Here is a 15239-nt window from a genome sequence, read left to right on the forward strand (position 1 = left end):
AGCTACCGACAAGTGGCAGGGAGGCATGAGGATTAGTTTGTTTATATCTGATTCTCAGAGACTGTAGATGCAGTGGCAAGAGACGGAGGTCATGTGTGCTTGAGTTGTGTCTGAGTGGTTGTGTGAATGTGTGTGTTCTCTCATTTTTTTTTTTAGAAAATCTGTCGCTGAAATCTTAGTTGTGAGAGTGTGATTGTCTTTTCTATGTGCCTGTCTGCAGCTCAGCAAGCATATTTATGGTGAATTGCTATCTATTCCCATTATTATTGATTCTCAGAGTATTTGAGCAAGTTTTCTGTTACATGGATTGATCACCGCAGTCTCATTTCATCAACATGCTTTCTGCAGCTTGTGTATAGCTCGCCACACAAGTGGACTTCCGTGGCGGGCCAAAAATGCGGGCCATTTCTGCTGGTATCCATAATGGATCGGGCCTGCTGATCTGAAGCCGTTCAGTTCCCACTGAAGTGTAGGCCCTGCCTGTTGGATGTAGCCTTACTCATGTGCTCACAGGCAAGGTCTATTTGGGTGTGGCGTAATGCAGCTAATTTTCATAGTTTATCCACGGACCCAGGACTGTGGTGCTCCTCAGCAGGCCAGAGCTACAGTGATTTGGATCTTCCTTTCTGAATGATGCTCTTATATAGAGTGTGGGGGACACTGAAAGGCTTCCAGTGCCTCCCATGGCTCTCCCACTCTCTGGCAGTCATTACTCCATGCTCCATCCCACTAGCCACTCAAGCATTTCACATTTAAATCCTACATGCGCGCAGTAACAAGGCCCTTTTGTTGTTAACATTGTCCATGTTAAAGTCTCGTTTTTGGTAATAATGCACAAATAGTGAGACTAAAGTGGCAGAGGAGTAGTTCAGATCTTCAAAATGAAAATATAATGAGTCCTTACACTTTGTCTCACAGTGAGAAAAACTTTACTTTTTCATTAAAGCAGAAAGTGATACTCAGTGTTTATTTTGTATAATAGAATTATTGACTTTGAAGAAATATAATGTGATGTGATATTTGTAATGGCTTCATAATAAATTACTCATCAGTTACAATACTGAAAAAAGGAAAGCCAAAATTCTTTAGCTAATGCTGAACAGGGAGGAAAAAAAGTTGTGTGTAAATGGATGTCATTTAAAAAAAAGATTGTTATGGATGATGCATTATGTCATTTTATCCTCAAAATTTACCTCCAGCTTTTAACATATTCATAGGAGGAATATCAAACAACACATAAGAACACTGCAATGAACCTGAGCTATATTATAGCTTTTAAAATAAAAGCAGGATGACCTTTTGCCAATGGAAGATTTGGGAAGAAGTAATTTATAATACCACAAAAATTTCATTTCTGGCTTAAAATCCTCTTTTCAAAACCTTTCCACATTTGAGGTGAACAGTTTGTGGACTTAATGAAGAAATGAAGAAGAGAGTGGTAGTGCAGTCAAAATAACACTAAAAACCATTTTGTTTTTTTCTCTTTTTATTTAGACGAAAGTGCTGATGTAACTGGTAGTGGCCTACTTGACATGTTCATGAGGTGTTGATGTTGAGTTCAGCAGGATGAGATGTTGATGCCGAGTTCAACATGAAGTAGGAACTCTTTGGTATTTGACCCTTTTGCACAACCAACCATGGCAGATAAATTTTTTTTCTTGGAAAATGTAATGGAGAAGCCTAATGTTGGGAAAACTTTTCCTCAGTCGCAGCACATGGGGCTGCTACAATGATAGATCACAAGTCTGTTGCCATTGCTTTGGTGAGAAAAGAGTTGAAAAAAGCTGGTATCCAGCAGAAAATACCAGTTCACTGCATCGTATATCGTGTTGGTATATCAGCAAAATGTGCTCAAATAAATGGCACTGTGGACATAGTTGTAAAGACAATTAACATATTGATTGTCAGAATGCACAGTTTGTGGTGTTGACAGTTCGCAGCTCTAGTCTACAATGTGTTTAGAACTGCATACTCATGTGAAAGTGTATTTTCAAATGTGAAATTAACAAAATTAAACTCTACGGCCCATGTCAGTGACATTCATCCGACCATAGCAGTCCATTTGACGACCAGTACTTCCACTCCAAATATCAACATGTGAACTAAAAGCCATTTAAAATTTTGCTACATGCTGTAGAAATGTTGTTTTTTCCTTTTTTTTTGCCACTAGTAGGTGTGTAAGATTAAGTGTGTAAGATTAATTGAAATATGTTACCAGAATATATTGTGTGTGTTCTGCTTGTGACCATGAAATTTAAAATATGTTACAACATTTCAAAACGAAATGAACTAAAACTGTATGACGAAATAAGTACATTAGCATCTGTGGAGCCGTTTCCCGTGTGTATTGTGCTCTTACAGCAACTGAGCTGCCCACAGTGCCTGTGAGCTGCCAGGTGAGGAGCTCTTTACAGAAGCAGACAATGTGTTGTAAGGATAACTTCCATCTGTGTTGTTCAAAAAAGCTCATGGTGGAGGGGAGGAACCAAATGGCTTGGATAGTGAAGCAGCCATTGAAGTCTAGTGTGTTATGTTCAGTTGCATGTTGTGCCACAGGGTGGTCTACCTTGCTCTTGACCACAGTTTCTTGGTGGCCATACGTCCTGATGGACAACTGGTTGGTATTCATACCATATATACGAAGGTTGCCCAGAAAGTAATGCACCACATTTTTTTCTTCAACAGTTCTCTGTTGAACATAATGAGAATTACACACATGAAATAATGGTGTTTTATCTGCACATCCTATTCTTCCACGTTATCTCCATCCCGTTCTGTGGCCTTCCTCCAGCGCAAACAAGGGCTTGTATGCCCTGTCGGTACCAATCCTTTTCCTGGTGGCGGAGCCAGTGCTTCACTGTGTGAACTTCCTTTGCTGATGGATAGATGCAGTGCCAACTGTCAAGTCATAATGCATTGTCCTTGTGAATGACATCAGCTCTCTGCAACATGTCAGGTTTGACAGTCATGGAAGGTCTTCCCGATTGCTGCAAATCATGGAGCTCTGTCGACCGCCTTCTGATGACCTCACCCTCTGTGCCCAGCAACTAACTGTACTTCTATTGACAGGAGGTGCTCCATAGACTTCGAACAAGTGTTTGTGAATATTCCCTACAGTTTCTTTCTCTGCAGTGAGAAATTCAATGACGGCACATTCCTTCTAATGTATATCACCTACAGTTCCCATTTTGAAACTGTCCTGCAGCTGTCTGTCAGAAGTGACAGAAATTTGGCATGCTCACTCAGGAGACTTCAAATAATACACATGTAATGTTTTGCATTTGTAGCATTGTTTTCAGCTGAGAAAAAAATTGTGGTGCATTACTTTCTGGGCAACCCTCGTGTTTATATTGGTATTACTACCAACCAGCTGTCTACCAGAATGAATGGTCAATGCCAAACTGTGGCCAAGAGCAAAGTACACCACACTGTGGCACAACATGCAACTGAACACAACATGCTTGATTTCAATGGTTACATCACTACCTGAGCAATCTGGATCCTCCCCTCCACCACGAGCTTTTCTGAATATCGACTCCTCCCCATTCTTATCTACCGCCCTCTTTGCCACCCTCTTACACCCACCTTTCCCCACTCCACTCCGTTTTCCCCACCTTCCTGCCCCACTACCTCCTGACGCTGCGACTTTGCCAGACAGCGCTCCTCTCTCCCCCCACCCGTACACTGCTATCCCTTCTCCTTCCCGCCCCCTCCAGATTGCTGCTTCCATTCCACATGACAGCTGCATACTGGTCCGAGCTGCATGAGTTGGTGGTAATGGGTGCATAAGGTGTGGTTACTTGTGTGAATGAATGGTGTTGTGTCTCTCCTTTTCCTGACATTGGCTGTGGTTGAAAGCTTGTGTGTATGTGTCTTTTAAGTTTGCCTGTCTGCAATACATGTCATTCCTACATTGTTGACATTCTAACGTGGAGTTTCCATTGTTGAATAAGAAAGCAAATATATTTTAAGCCACTTATTTGAATTACCTGAAATTAAAAACTTATATTTAATGAGTGACAGTATTTTGTGTGCAATAAATGTAATGTAAAGTATATATGTCTATTTGGGGCGTACAGAAAAATTGTCATACATCATCATGATAGGATGTACACTTAAATGATAACCAAATAACTGATTGTTTCTAATTGTTGAACTTAAACCACTGAATATGTTTAATATAACATTTATAACTACATGATAGAAAACTGCCATAAGTTAAAAAAATGAATAAAAAACATGTTATAAATGATAATTGGCCACTTATTCACAAAACTGTATTAAGCTTGTTACAAAAATGCTTCGGTCTAGTCAATTTTGAGTCCCCTTCATCCATTTCTGTTGAAGGTTACATCTGCAGGTAATTATAAAAACTTGATGCTTTCTATTCGTAATATACTTCAGTGGTTTCTTATTGTCTTCTTTCCTTATTGTAATTGGTCCTTCCCCATAACATGCAACTGTTTCAGGAAACCCAGTGCTTGTTGGGAAAATATTCCTGGCTTTCGGTAATGCAAAGGCATTGAGGACTTCTGGTCCTTCGATATAGGACTAAGCAGCTATTAGCCTTTTCTTTTCTGAAATATCCTCATAGTACAGAAACTAATGAAAAACAAGTGACACTTTGTCCTGTTTTCTAGTGCCTCTTACCATTGCTCCAGCTGAGATGATCTTTTTGTGTAAAGGGATCCATCATGTTTTAAAATTCGCTATTTCATTTGTTTTTACTGTGTAAACTTCAAAGTGACCGAGGCTGCTAGATTTGGTGATGAGTGAAATATATTGATCTGGAATTAGTACTCACTTGCTTTTCATTACAGTTGCACTGATTAGGACCTTTCATACTTGGGCCCTCATGACAACAATAAAATGTACCTCCATCTGGTTTCATGTTGTGTATCTCAAAATTAAAAACACACTGCACATTAAAGAGCAATTAAGCTAATCTTTCTTTAATTTCATTTTATTTATTTTTTCCATCGGTGTTTGAAACTTCAAACTTAGAGCTGCCTGTCTTAAGTGGAATGGTTAAGCAAAGTTTTCAACAGAAATAACAGATTCCAGGCATGCCACATGTCTATTTCTAAAATATGACAACTCCTGGAGCTGTCCCCTATTAGAAATAATTACCTATTTAAATCTGCTCTGTACAAGCAGCAAGGCTGTGACGGTCTCGCATTTCAACCTTTTTTCTGATGGTAGCATTGGCTCCTCCAAGTTTTACATTTGTTTCTTGCCGAAAAGCTTCCTTCACACATTATACGACAGATGTTTGGTTTCCTTTCACAATCCATGTTGACCAATGAACTGAACTAAAAGCAAGATCAGTATGGATTGTAAAAGAAAACCAAACCTTTGTCCTTTAATACATAAAGGAGGGCTTTACGGGAAGACACAGACGAAGAACTTGCAAGAAATCTGTGCTATCATCTGACAATGGGCTCAGGCCTGAAACTAGTTATAGTTTAATAAAATCATTTCAAGAAAACTTGTGGCTGGTTGCAGTATTTCCTACAGTGTAATTAAATAACAGATTCAGTTACCTTCTAGAGTGATTAAACTTAATGCTTTTACATTAAATTCACAATTGAAATTACATACATAACTATGAAAATGATTTGTCGCTACTTTACAAAATAACAGTTCCATTAGTTGGAACAGGTAGCATCCGTCAATCTAGAAGTGGCAGCTCCTCTCCCTCGCCCATGCATGTGATATTTGTGTATGTATGTTTCAGATTGCTGAAAGTGTTAAAACAGTAAATTATTAAGTTAATGCAATACGAAGTATCTGAGCTATACTTAAAACAATATTACTTGTGCAGGGAGGCAGCTCTTGCTCGTCAGAATGGTCCAGGCTACAACAAGAATGTGTCCAGCTCCACAAACACACGAACAGCCACTGCTGCACAGTTGCAGGGTGGATTGGTAAGTTACGCATCAAACCATTTCTACAATTTTGTATCAGAAATGGCTTTAGCCTAATTGTTTCTTACATTCTGGAGTCTGCTGCCTTAGTATGCCATCTGGAGAGAGCTTGTTCTGCTCACTTGGTCATTTGCAGTCCTACTAGCCACAGGAATAATTTGTAATATATATTATTTATTGTAACTTCAGCTTTTATTATCACAAATCCTTCTTCATTAAAAACAGTGAAAAAGAAAAGTGTGCTTCATGTTCTGGAGTAGAGCCGAGTAGCTTAAAGTATTTCTGACCACAGTCAGAGTTGGCTTTCATTGAATTACATGCTCAACAAAAGTTTGGAATACTATTGTAAAATATAGTGTGTGATGCTAAAGGTCTCATTCACCTAGGGATTTCATGCATTATTCAGTTAGAGCCCACATACTGGATGGTATTTACTACTGTTATGCTTTGTGGCTGTTTCCCAGTCATGTAAACATAGTGCTGCTGCAGTGACACACCCAAGCAGTCCAATATCAACAACAGCTTCATTCAGTTTGTGTTCAGCATTGCAGGAACATGTCACATAGAGGCATACACCATCTTGATAGAGTCAGGATAGTGGCATTACTTTCAGCAGGTCATACACAGCAAGGTGTTGATGATCACTTACATGTCACTCAGTGTGGTGTGTCCAAGGTGTGGTGAAAGACAGGAAATGTGAACAATAGACTTCAGTGGTCATCTTCCTATGGCAACAGCAATTCAAGATCGTTTCCTCCAGCCGTCAGCTCACAGGAGCCTGACACCAACTGCCAAAGATATTGGATATGACATCTCTTGAGAATAACGGATTTGTATCTCAGACCAAACAGTGCGTAGAAGATTGCATCAGAATGGTCTTCCTTCCAGAAGACTAAGGAGAAGTTTTGCGCTGAACAAATGAAACTGACACAATTGAAGGACCTGGGCTTGTGCACAACAACATTGGACCATTGCAGAATGGAGTAAATGTCATGTTTGCTGATGAGACTGGGATTGGTTTATGACCAGACTCTAGACATGTTCAGGTTTGTAGAAGCACTAGGCAACACCAGGAATGGTGATATGTTCAGGAGGTCCATCCATTTGCAGGTGTAAGTGTAATGTTCTGGGTGGCAATAATGATGGGATGGTGGGCCCCTCTAAATCCCATCTACAGTAATGTAACTGCTCCTTAATAAAGCCAAGAGGTCCTAAAACACTTGTAAGGCCCTACAGGTGTGAAGTCAGTGACAACTTCATCCTAGTCAATGACAATGCAAGGCCAGACTGTGCTGTAGCAATTTCTTGGTATCTTCAAAGATGCGACATCAACTGAATGCATTGACCAGCACAGACCCCAGACGTGAATGCAACTGAGCATTTGCAGGACATGTTGAAGGTGGCTGTTGTACAGCATCCAAACCCACCTGACAATTTCTGGACCTCACTGGAGTTGTCATTGAGGAGCAGTACCTCATACTCCAAGATACACTTGATGATCTCATCCAGAGCATGCCTTGCCACTTAGAACAACTCATCCATGTGTGGGGAGGACATACTCACTACTAAAGACTGATAATCATCATCATTATCATCATGACATACATATTTTCACTGTCTTTGTTTTCAAGAAGTACATGTTTTCAAGAAGTGCACTTAGAAGAGAGCCTGCTTTGTTTGTAATGATTTTTTTTTGGTAACTAACTGAAATCAGTGTTGTTATCAGAAGGAGTTATGGTTATTTTGTTCATAAATTATTGTACAAACCTCAGTTGGTGTACTGTGAGAAGTCATTGTAGTAAACTCTGTGAGATTCCAAACATTTCTTGAGATGTGTGTATGGGTTTCGGCACTTTCTTTGAGTCTTAAAGAGATACTTTCCAGTACTATTAATTATTAATCATAGAAGGAAACTGGTCAGAATGTAATTAAGATTGAGACCATGTTTGAAGAAAGTATTTTCAAATGATTAATGTGACTTTTAAAGAACTAGAAATTTGTGATTATGTTAAAGGAACTATGTGTTGTTGACTTTCGTAAACTGGAAAGATAAGCCTGGTGATCTAGTGCTGAATTACATGACCATCTTACTAGTAGTAAAATGTAAAGGGAAAATAGTGAATTAGTTGTGATAATTTTTGTGTAGCAAGCTGTAGTTTTACAGAGGTGCCTAATAATAAAGCTCTAATACAAAGCAGCAGTTTTTGTTTTGACACACATTTCACTGTTGTGCAGATACTTGGAGGCCGAATTTATAATTTGTAAAAAGTCTTACATAATATATCTTAAAGACAAAACTGTGAGCTTATCACCCTGGCATGGAAGTGTAGGCAACTTGTGATGATTTTAGATAGTGTGCGTACTTGACCATAGAACTACGTTAATTTTTCAGGCAGCCACGTATTTTGGAACAGTGTGCGTCCTGATAGAAAAAGAAGTCATAAAACAAATACCACATGATTGAATTGAGAGACTATCATTGCAATCACATTTTTAGTATTTGAAAAGTGTATTGCTGAAGGTGAACCACTTTATGCAGTTACAGACAAAGAGTTTAACCATTATCACACAAACCTGAGAAAGTTGTGAAAAATTGTCCGCATACACATTGATGAGTTCATCAGAAACAATACTCACACTATAATAATAATTGTGGAGAAATTTTGTTCAGTTATATTACAAAAGTATCTGGTGCCATGACACTATTGTAAAATTTTGTGATTTTTCCTATACTTAAGTCCCAGATAAATATTTATTCTTATCAAATGAGGTGTAAATTTATAATGAATATACCCTATTTGCATCTAAATGACAACCAACAAAAATGACAAAACTGTTCCCTTTGTGACGAATCACATTTATAGGGGCTGCCTAATACACTCCCATTCATGCACGCATATACTACAAAAATACATAGAAAATGGACATAGAAAAATACTTTTGTAAGATAAAGTATGGTTTAAAAGATTTTATTTGCTTTAGTGAAAATTACTGTAATGGTTGCATCATGCATTATTGTTTGAAAAGAAAATAAATCTACCTTGTGATAATTATTTCATTTACTTAGTTTATCAAAGTACTGTTCACTGTTATAATGTAAAGACAACTTCACCACCACTTTTCAATAATAATCTTTTGACAAATTTGAAAACGAGTTGGTCTCTCTTGTAATTTCATAATTAAAAAAAAATGAATGAGGCACTTTACTCATCACAGCACTAATTATGAAAATGACTTGGTGTTATTGCCTTTTACTAACATTAACTGCCCTTCAGCACTGCATGTGATAAAATTGTAACAGTAACTGTAGATCTAAGACCTTCAACCTGTGAGTCAAACTAAAACTGAAATAGTGCTGGAATGCCTTGTCAGGTCAAATTTGAGTTAATGTCATCAGACACAAAATGACTTTTTAAAAAAAGTCACATTTAATAATCAAAACATTCAGTGGAAAGAGAGATTACCACTCATAAAAATTTAATACTTAATCTCAAATTCTCAGGAGGACCGACTTTCTATTGGCACAGAATAAAATTTCTGAATAGAGAGCAGAAGTATTATGATAGACACAGCTTTCCAATAGCAGTCAGTGTAAATTAGGTAATACCTCCTCACACTTGACATATCTTCCAGTAATCATTTTATTTTGTACATCATCTTATAATTTTACTGGGTAGTACAGGTTCGCATTTCAAGTGTGTTCATCCTTCACATGCGCCAATGAACACATTCACAGTCAAATCCTTGAGTTTCTCACCTGTTCTGCTGTACGCTGCACTCACAAATCTTCTCATACATTTGCATACTTTTATACAAAAAGTCAGTTTATACTTAGAGTATGTCCATCCATCTGGCGCATTGCTGATGCAGAAACTTTCATTGTCAAAAAGAACAACTCCTACAACAATGAAAATGAACACACAGAAAGTCACAGGGCGCAAAAATTGCACAGTGCAGCAAGTTCACTGCAAGCAGGAAGTGTTGTGGTGTGGGATGAAGGTTTGGCAACGTTGGGAGTGGGAAGCATGATACTGGCATGAAGTAGCTTGAACTTGCCATGTGGGTTTCCCTCGTACCACCTCCATCCTTGCTGTCAGTGCTATAGTAATTTTGGACAGACTACACGGACTCTTTAACTAAATGATTGAACACTACGTGAAATATTGGTGAAAAAAATTGATGAGTTGAAGGTGATATTTCTAACTCATTGCTGATGTTGTGCAAACAGCAAATAGCAAGCACTCACAAAATATTTAAATAGAACTAACTGCTGCCAGTAGTTAATACAACACACAAGATATGTACACAAGCAGAATCTACATAAATCATTGCACAGTGCACTACACTGCTAGACCGGAAACTGATTCAGAGTATACCTGTAGGGCAGTTGTAGCATTCTTCCTGGAACAACCACTCCCCCCCCCCCCCCCCCCCCCCTCTATGAAAATTGCTTGCTCTTCAGTTTATAGAATGATTACACCATGTTCTCTGTTGCATAATGAAAGAAATCATGCTTTTGAAAAGTAGCATTTTTTGTTAGTGACTGCAACTGTCTGGTACAGATCCATTTTTCTACCATTATTTGTAAGTTTCATTATGTTGTTCCTTATTAAAGTTGCTTGGAACTCTCTATTTTTGTTGCAGAGTGAAGATGAAGCTCTTGCACGTGCCATTGCCTTATCATTAGAAGATTCAGATGGCAGAAGACAACCAAACAGGCAACACACAGTACAACCAGCGAAGTGTGCTGTATCTTAGCAGTCATCAGCACTTTTTCTGTATTTACAGATCATCAATAACACAATCTATGAAGAAAGTTACTTCTAACTTGAGAGCACTGCATTGCTTAAGTTTCTCTTAAATTACATATAGCATGGGTTTTTAACAGACTGAAATTGATTCAGGGAGGAAGAAGTTTGCTTTTATAATCGTAATGACTTGTGCAACTGCAGAAAACTGCACAGCATTGTTTAACTTTAAGCTGTCTTCTTTCAGATGATTAAATAATTGTGACTTGTGTGACATAATAAGAATATGTGTAATTTGGGTTTATTGAGATCTACACTGACGGAGACATACTTGAACATGTTTCTTAGTAAATCAGTCATGCTTATTGTATCCAGTTTAAATGTGTGTTTCAAATATTTATTTAGCAAAAGTTGTGTCTTCGGAAATTTTTGTATTGGAGGCATTTTGCCTATTATGCACATAGCTTAATAAGCTTGGATGAGTTATGTAATGGAATCTGTTGTATGTGTGTCACTTTTTAAAAAAAATCCTTATTTTGTGTGTGCTGAGTATAGCCTTGCAGTTGCAGTTCTTATTGTATTTGAGTGTCAGTGAATATTCAGTATTCCACCTGTATAATTCAGTTGTTACAAGATATAGACTGCTGAAAAGTTACTCACTGAAAATTTTAGTCACTACAATACATTTAATGTGTGGTGTTATTGATCAAGTATGGGTGTAGTGAATCTTAAGTGCCACACAACAATAAATTGCAGTTCAATGTGGTGTATAAATGAAGCAATTAAAAGAAACAAGATTTAGTGGATCTACATCAATGGGCGATTAAATGACTTACTGTTAAAGATTATCTTTCATCCAGTTCATAACAAAATAAAGAAAAAATAACTGGTATTATTTGTTTACATGCACTCCAGTTGAAATAAACTGGAGAATGCTTTATATACTCTAAATTCCAAGTTGTATAATGTATGACATGTTTGTACCATGTGAAAATGAAATTTTGTGTGATGTCATTAAGTTCTGGGAATATACACGACATGTTCTGACACTTTAAAAAAAATTGTCTTATCTGTCATCTGTGATAAATACTCAGATGAAATAATACGTTAGTTGCCATGCTGTTACAGAGGGGCAGACCTCCTGTCTCAATTTTTTTTAATAGATCACTTAACTTACTGCCTTACATCAGAGATCATTGTCAGTTTTGAGAGCAGATGCTGAGTGATATGGTGCAATGTTAAGACACTGGTCTTTTACGTGACTGGGCAGCAGGTCAGATCCCCATCAAGTCATCCATGTTTAAGTTTTCCATGATTTCCCTCAATTGCTTAAAGTGAATGTTGGAATGGTTCCTATCTTTCCCTAATCTGAGCTTCTGCCCTGTCCACAATGACCCCATCATCAACAGGACATTAAACTATAACCTTTTTTCCTTTGAAAGCAGATTACCATATTTTTTGTTACAGTTTCGTATTAGACATTTAACTAAACTTCTTTATTATGAAGTAAATTAAATGCACTGAAACTAAATAAGTGAATCAATGAGATAGAAATCAGGGAAGTTGTAATGACATGAAATGATGTCAGTGACAATGAAAGTTTGAGTCAGGCCTAACAATTAAGACAACTGATGGTGAAAAGCAAGAAATGCGGGTTTGAGTCCCAATCTGGCACAGATTTTCAATGTTTGTTACAGCCATCACTTCTGTATTAGCCATGTAATAGTTCTTTCATGTTAAGTACGAGTGCAAAGAATTGTTATATTGTTTCAGAGGGAAAACAGTTGGCATTTTTTTCTGTTTTTGCTTGTATGTATTTAGTAACTAGTCTACTAAAAATATTTTAGTGTGATGTTATGGCTGTAATCTGCTGAACTTGTGCATTAAGAGTGGATATCTATTATGTACTGCTTATTTTTGTGAATTTCATTTGCAGACTTGTAATGTTTGACATAGCATTCATTACTCATGCCCCATGAAATGCCTTTCATATATCAGGTTTTGTAGAAGTGCATAAATTCTTAAACACTGTCCAGTCACATTAATGTGACAAACTATCAAAAGCCTAAATAACCATGTTTTGCAGTGCGGACTGCTGCAAGCTGTTCAGAGAGAGAGAGTCAGTGATGTTCTGGAAGGTACCAACACGTCCCACAGACTCTTGATTGGGTTAAACCAAAGGAGTTTGATGGCTGGGGGAGTATGTAGTTCATCCTGATGCTCTTCAAACCAGGCATGTACACCATGAGTTGTGTGACATGTTGCATTGTCCTGCTGGTAGATGCCAGCATACTGAGGAAAAACAAACTGCATATAAGGGTGGACATGGTATCCAAGGATAGATTCATACGTGTGTAGATCCATCGTGCTATCCACCTTGACGAGATCATCCAGGAAACGCCAGGAAAATATTTCCCAGACTATCATGCACTTTCCTCCAGCCAGGATCCTTCCAACAATTGTTGCACAATGTTAGCTTTCAGTTCTGTAGAGCATAAACAGTTATTCATCTGAGAAGGCCACCTGTCGCCACACAGTGGATGTCCAGTTCTGATATTGGTGTGTCAGTTCCAGCCTTTGTCACTGATGAACAGTAGTCAGCATGGGTGCATGAACCAGGCACCTGCTGCAGAGGCCCACATGCAGCAATGTTTGCTGAACGGGCATAGAGGAGACACTGTTGGGAGCTGCTTGGTTCAACTGTGCTTGGTTCAGTTGCTCAACAGTTGCATGTCTATTTGTGCGAAATGCTCCTACCCTTGGCTCAAAAGCCACCTGGGGAGTGGGAGAGCATGACAACTTAACTCATGCACAGCAGTCAAAGGGTTAACACGTGTAAATTGGCAATGGACATCAGTCATCAAATTTTTACACATAGTAAGTCACGCAAGTCACCCTTACCTTTTGTTTAGACTTAATTGTACTTTTTATTGATACATATTCACCATCCTTCTCTGTATTAAATAGCCATTTGTTTCAGAATTTCACAAAACATGTGCCTTTATAAACAGATATATTGTGTGTATGTATGACTGTCATACAAAGTGACAAGATATGCAGTCTTTGTACTTAAAATGCAATTTATTTAAATATGAAAATTTCTTGTGATTAGTTTCCATATGAGCAATTGTTTCTACTACTATAAACAGTCCTGTGTAGAATGAGAGGAGAAAATATGGAAGTTTTATGAATTTTATCCAGAGTGAGCTGAAATCGACTGAGGCTTTGGAAGAATAACAGTTGAGTGGACATTAAAATTGAACTGAATTTTATTTTAAAAAATGAGAGTTCACTTACAAAACCTAAAATGTTGCTTGTTCGAAATTGATATATATGTCTTGTACTCCTCAATTTAAACTGCTGCATGCAGCTTAGGTTCCTGTATCCAACTGAAAATTAATTATGTTCAATTTTTTGTAATTAGATCCCCCTCAGATCTGTTTGTATGGAATACCAACTGCCTGTTTTCTCTCTCTCTCTCTCTCTCTCTCTCTCTCTCTCTCTCTCTCTCTCTCTCTCTCTCTCTCTTTGTCATGAAGTATCTATTCAGTTTAGTATAAAACTGGAGATGTTCAGATTAGCTTTTTTCCCTTTGACTGTGATATGCATTGCACCAGTAAAACTTTCATTCCTCAAGATGATGCATTGAGTATATAGCTGAATAATGTGCAAATGCTAGTTTAAACAAATCATAATGTTGTTATTGTCTTTTTGAATCTTTGTAATTTTATACACTTGTAACTTTTTTCCATTTTAAAGTAAGTATTGTTATTGTATATTGTACTGTTTCAGAGTTTACAAATGCACTGTTAATGTTTGCTACATTGAATATTTTTGTAAAATTTTTAAATGTTAAATAAAATTTGGCATGTTACATATACTTTGCATCTTTTACTTTCTTCCAATAATAGAAGTTAAAATTTGTTAGGAGCTTATAATATTCAGAGTGTAGAATAGCAGCTACTCCTGTGAAAGGAAACCTGACTTTGTGTTATTTTGTTGGATGTCCAGTTGTGGACACACTTGAAATTATGTGTGGCTGTATTGCCCTGCAGGCAATTCCTAAGTTCCCATTTATGAAAATAATTTTTGAAAATATAATGTGATTGGATAGATAAAAAAATCTACTCATAAAGCCACAGGAGAATGAACACACAAATAAAGGTATTGAAATTATTTGCAAGCTTTCAGAGCCAGTGACTTCTTCTGGGAGCATCTTTGCAGTAGAAGGAAGAGGGGTGAAGGAGGAGGACTGGTGAGGTTTAGGAAATGGTGAGAGTTTGGAAAAGTTGCCCAGATCAGGGAAGACTTTTTCTCCATTTCGTAAATCTCACCAGCCCTTTTCTTCACCCCCCCCCTTCCTTCCCCAGAACCCTCCTGTCAGAAGAAGGAGCCACTGGTTCCGAAAGATTGCAAGTTTCAGTACCTTTGTGCGTGTGTTTTTCTGCAGCCACTTGAAGAGTAGAATTTTTATCTATCTGATTACATTATAAGCTCCTATTTAGCATGCTGCACAAATGAGTAATAGGACATTGCTAAAATTTCATCAGAGACTTACTCAGAG

General features: G+C 37.7%; 1 protein-coding gene across 1 annotated transcript in view; it reads left to right on the forward strand.

Moving 5' to 3' along the window:
* LOC124804683 (AN1-type zinc finger protein 2A-like) overlaps nt 1–14452 on the forward strand; it is a 68295-nt gene extending 53843 nt beyond the window's left edge. The window contains exons 6-7 of the mRNA XM_047264932.1: nt 5825–5927; nt 10572–14452. Coding sequence (XP_047120888.1) covers nt 5825–5927; nt 10572–10685 — 217 coding nt within the window. The 3' untranslated portion in view covers nt 10686–14452. The remainder of the gene's footprint in view (nt 1–5824; nt 5928–10571) is intronic.
* Nucleotides 14453–15239: the final 787 nt, after the last annotated feature.

The sequence above is a fragment of the Schistocerca piceifrons genome, chromosome 7 (assembly GCF_021461385.2).
Source record: "Schistocerca piceifrons isolate TAMUIC-IGC-003096 chromosome 7, iqSchPice1.1, whole genome shotgun sequence".
In the NCBI taxonomy this organism is placed as follows: Eukaryota; Metazoa; Arthropoda; class Insecta; order Orthoptera; family Acrididae; genus Schistocerca; species Schistocerca piceifrons.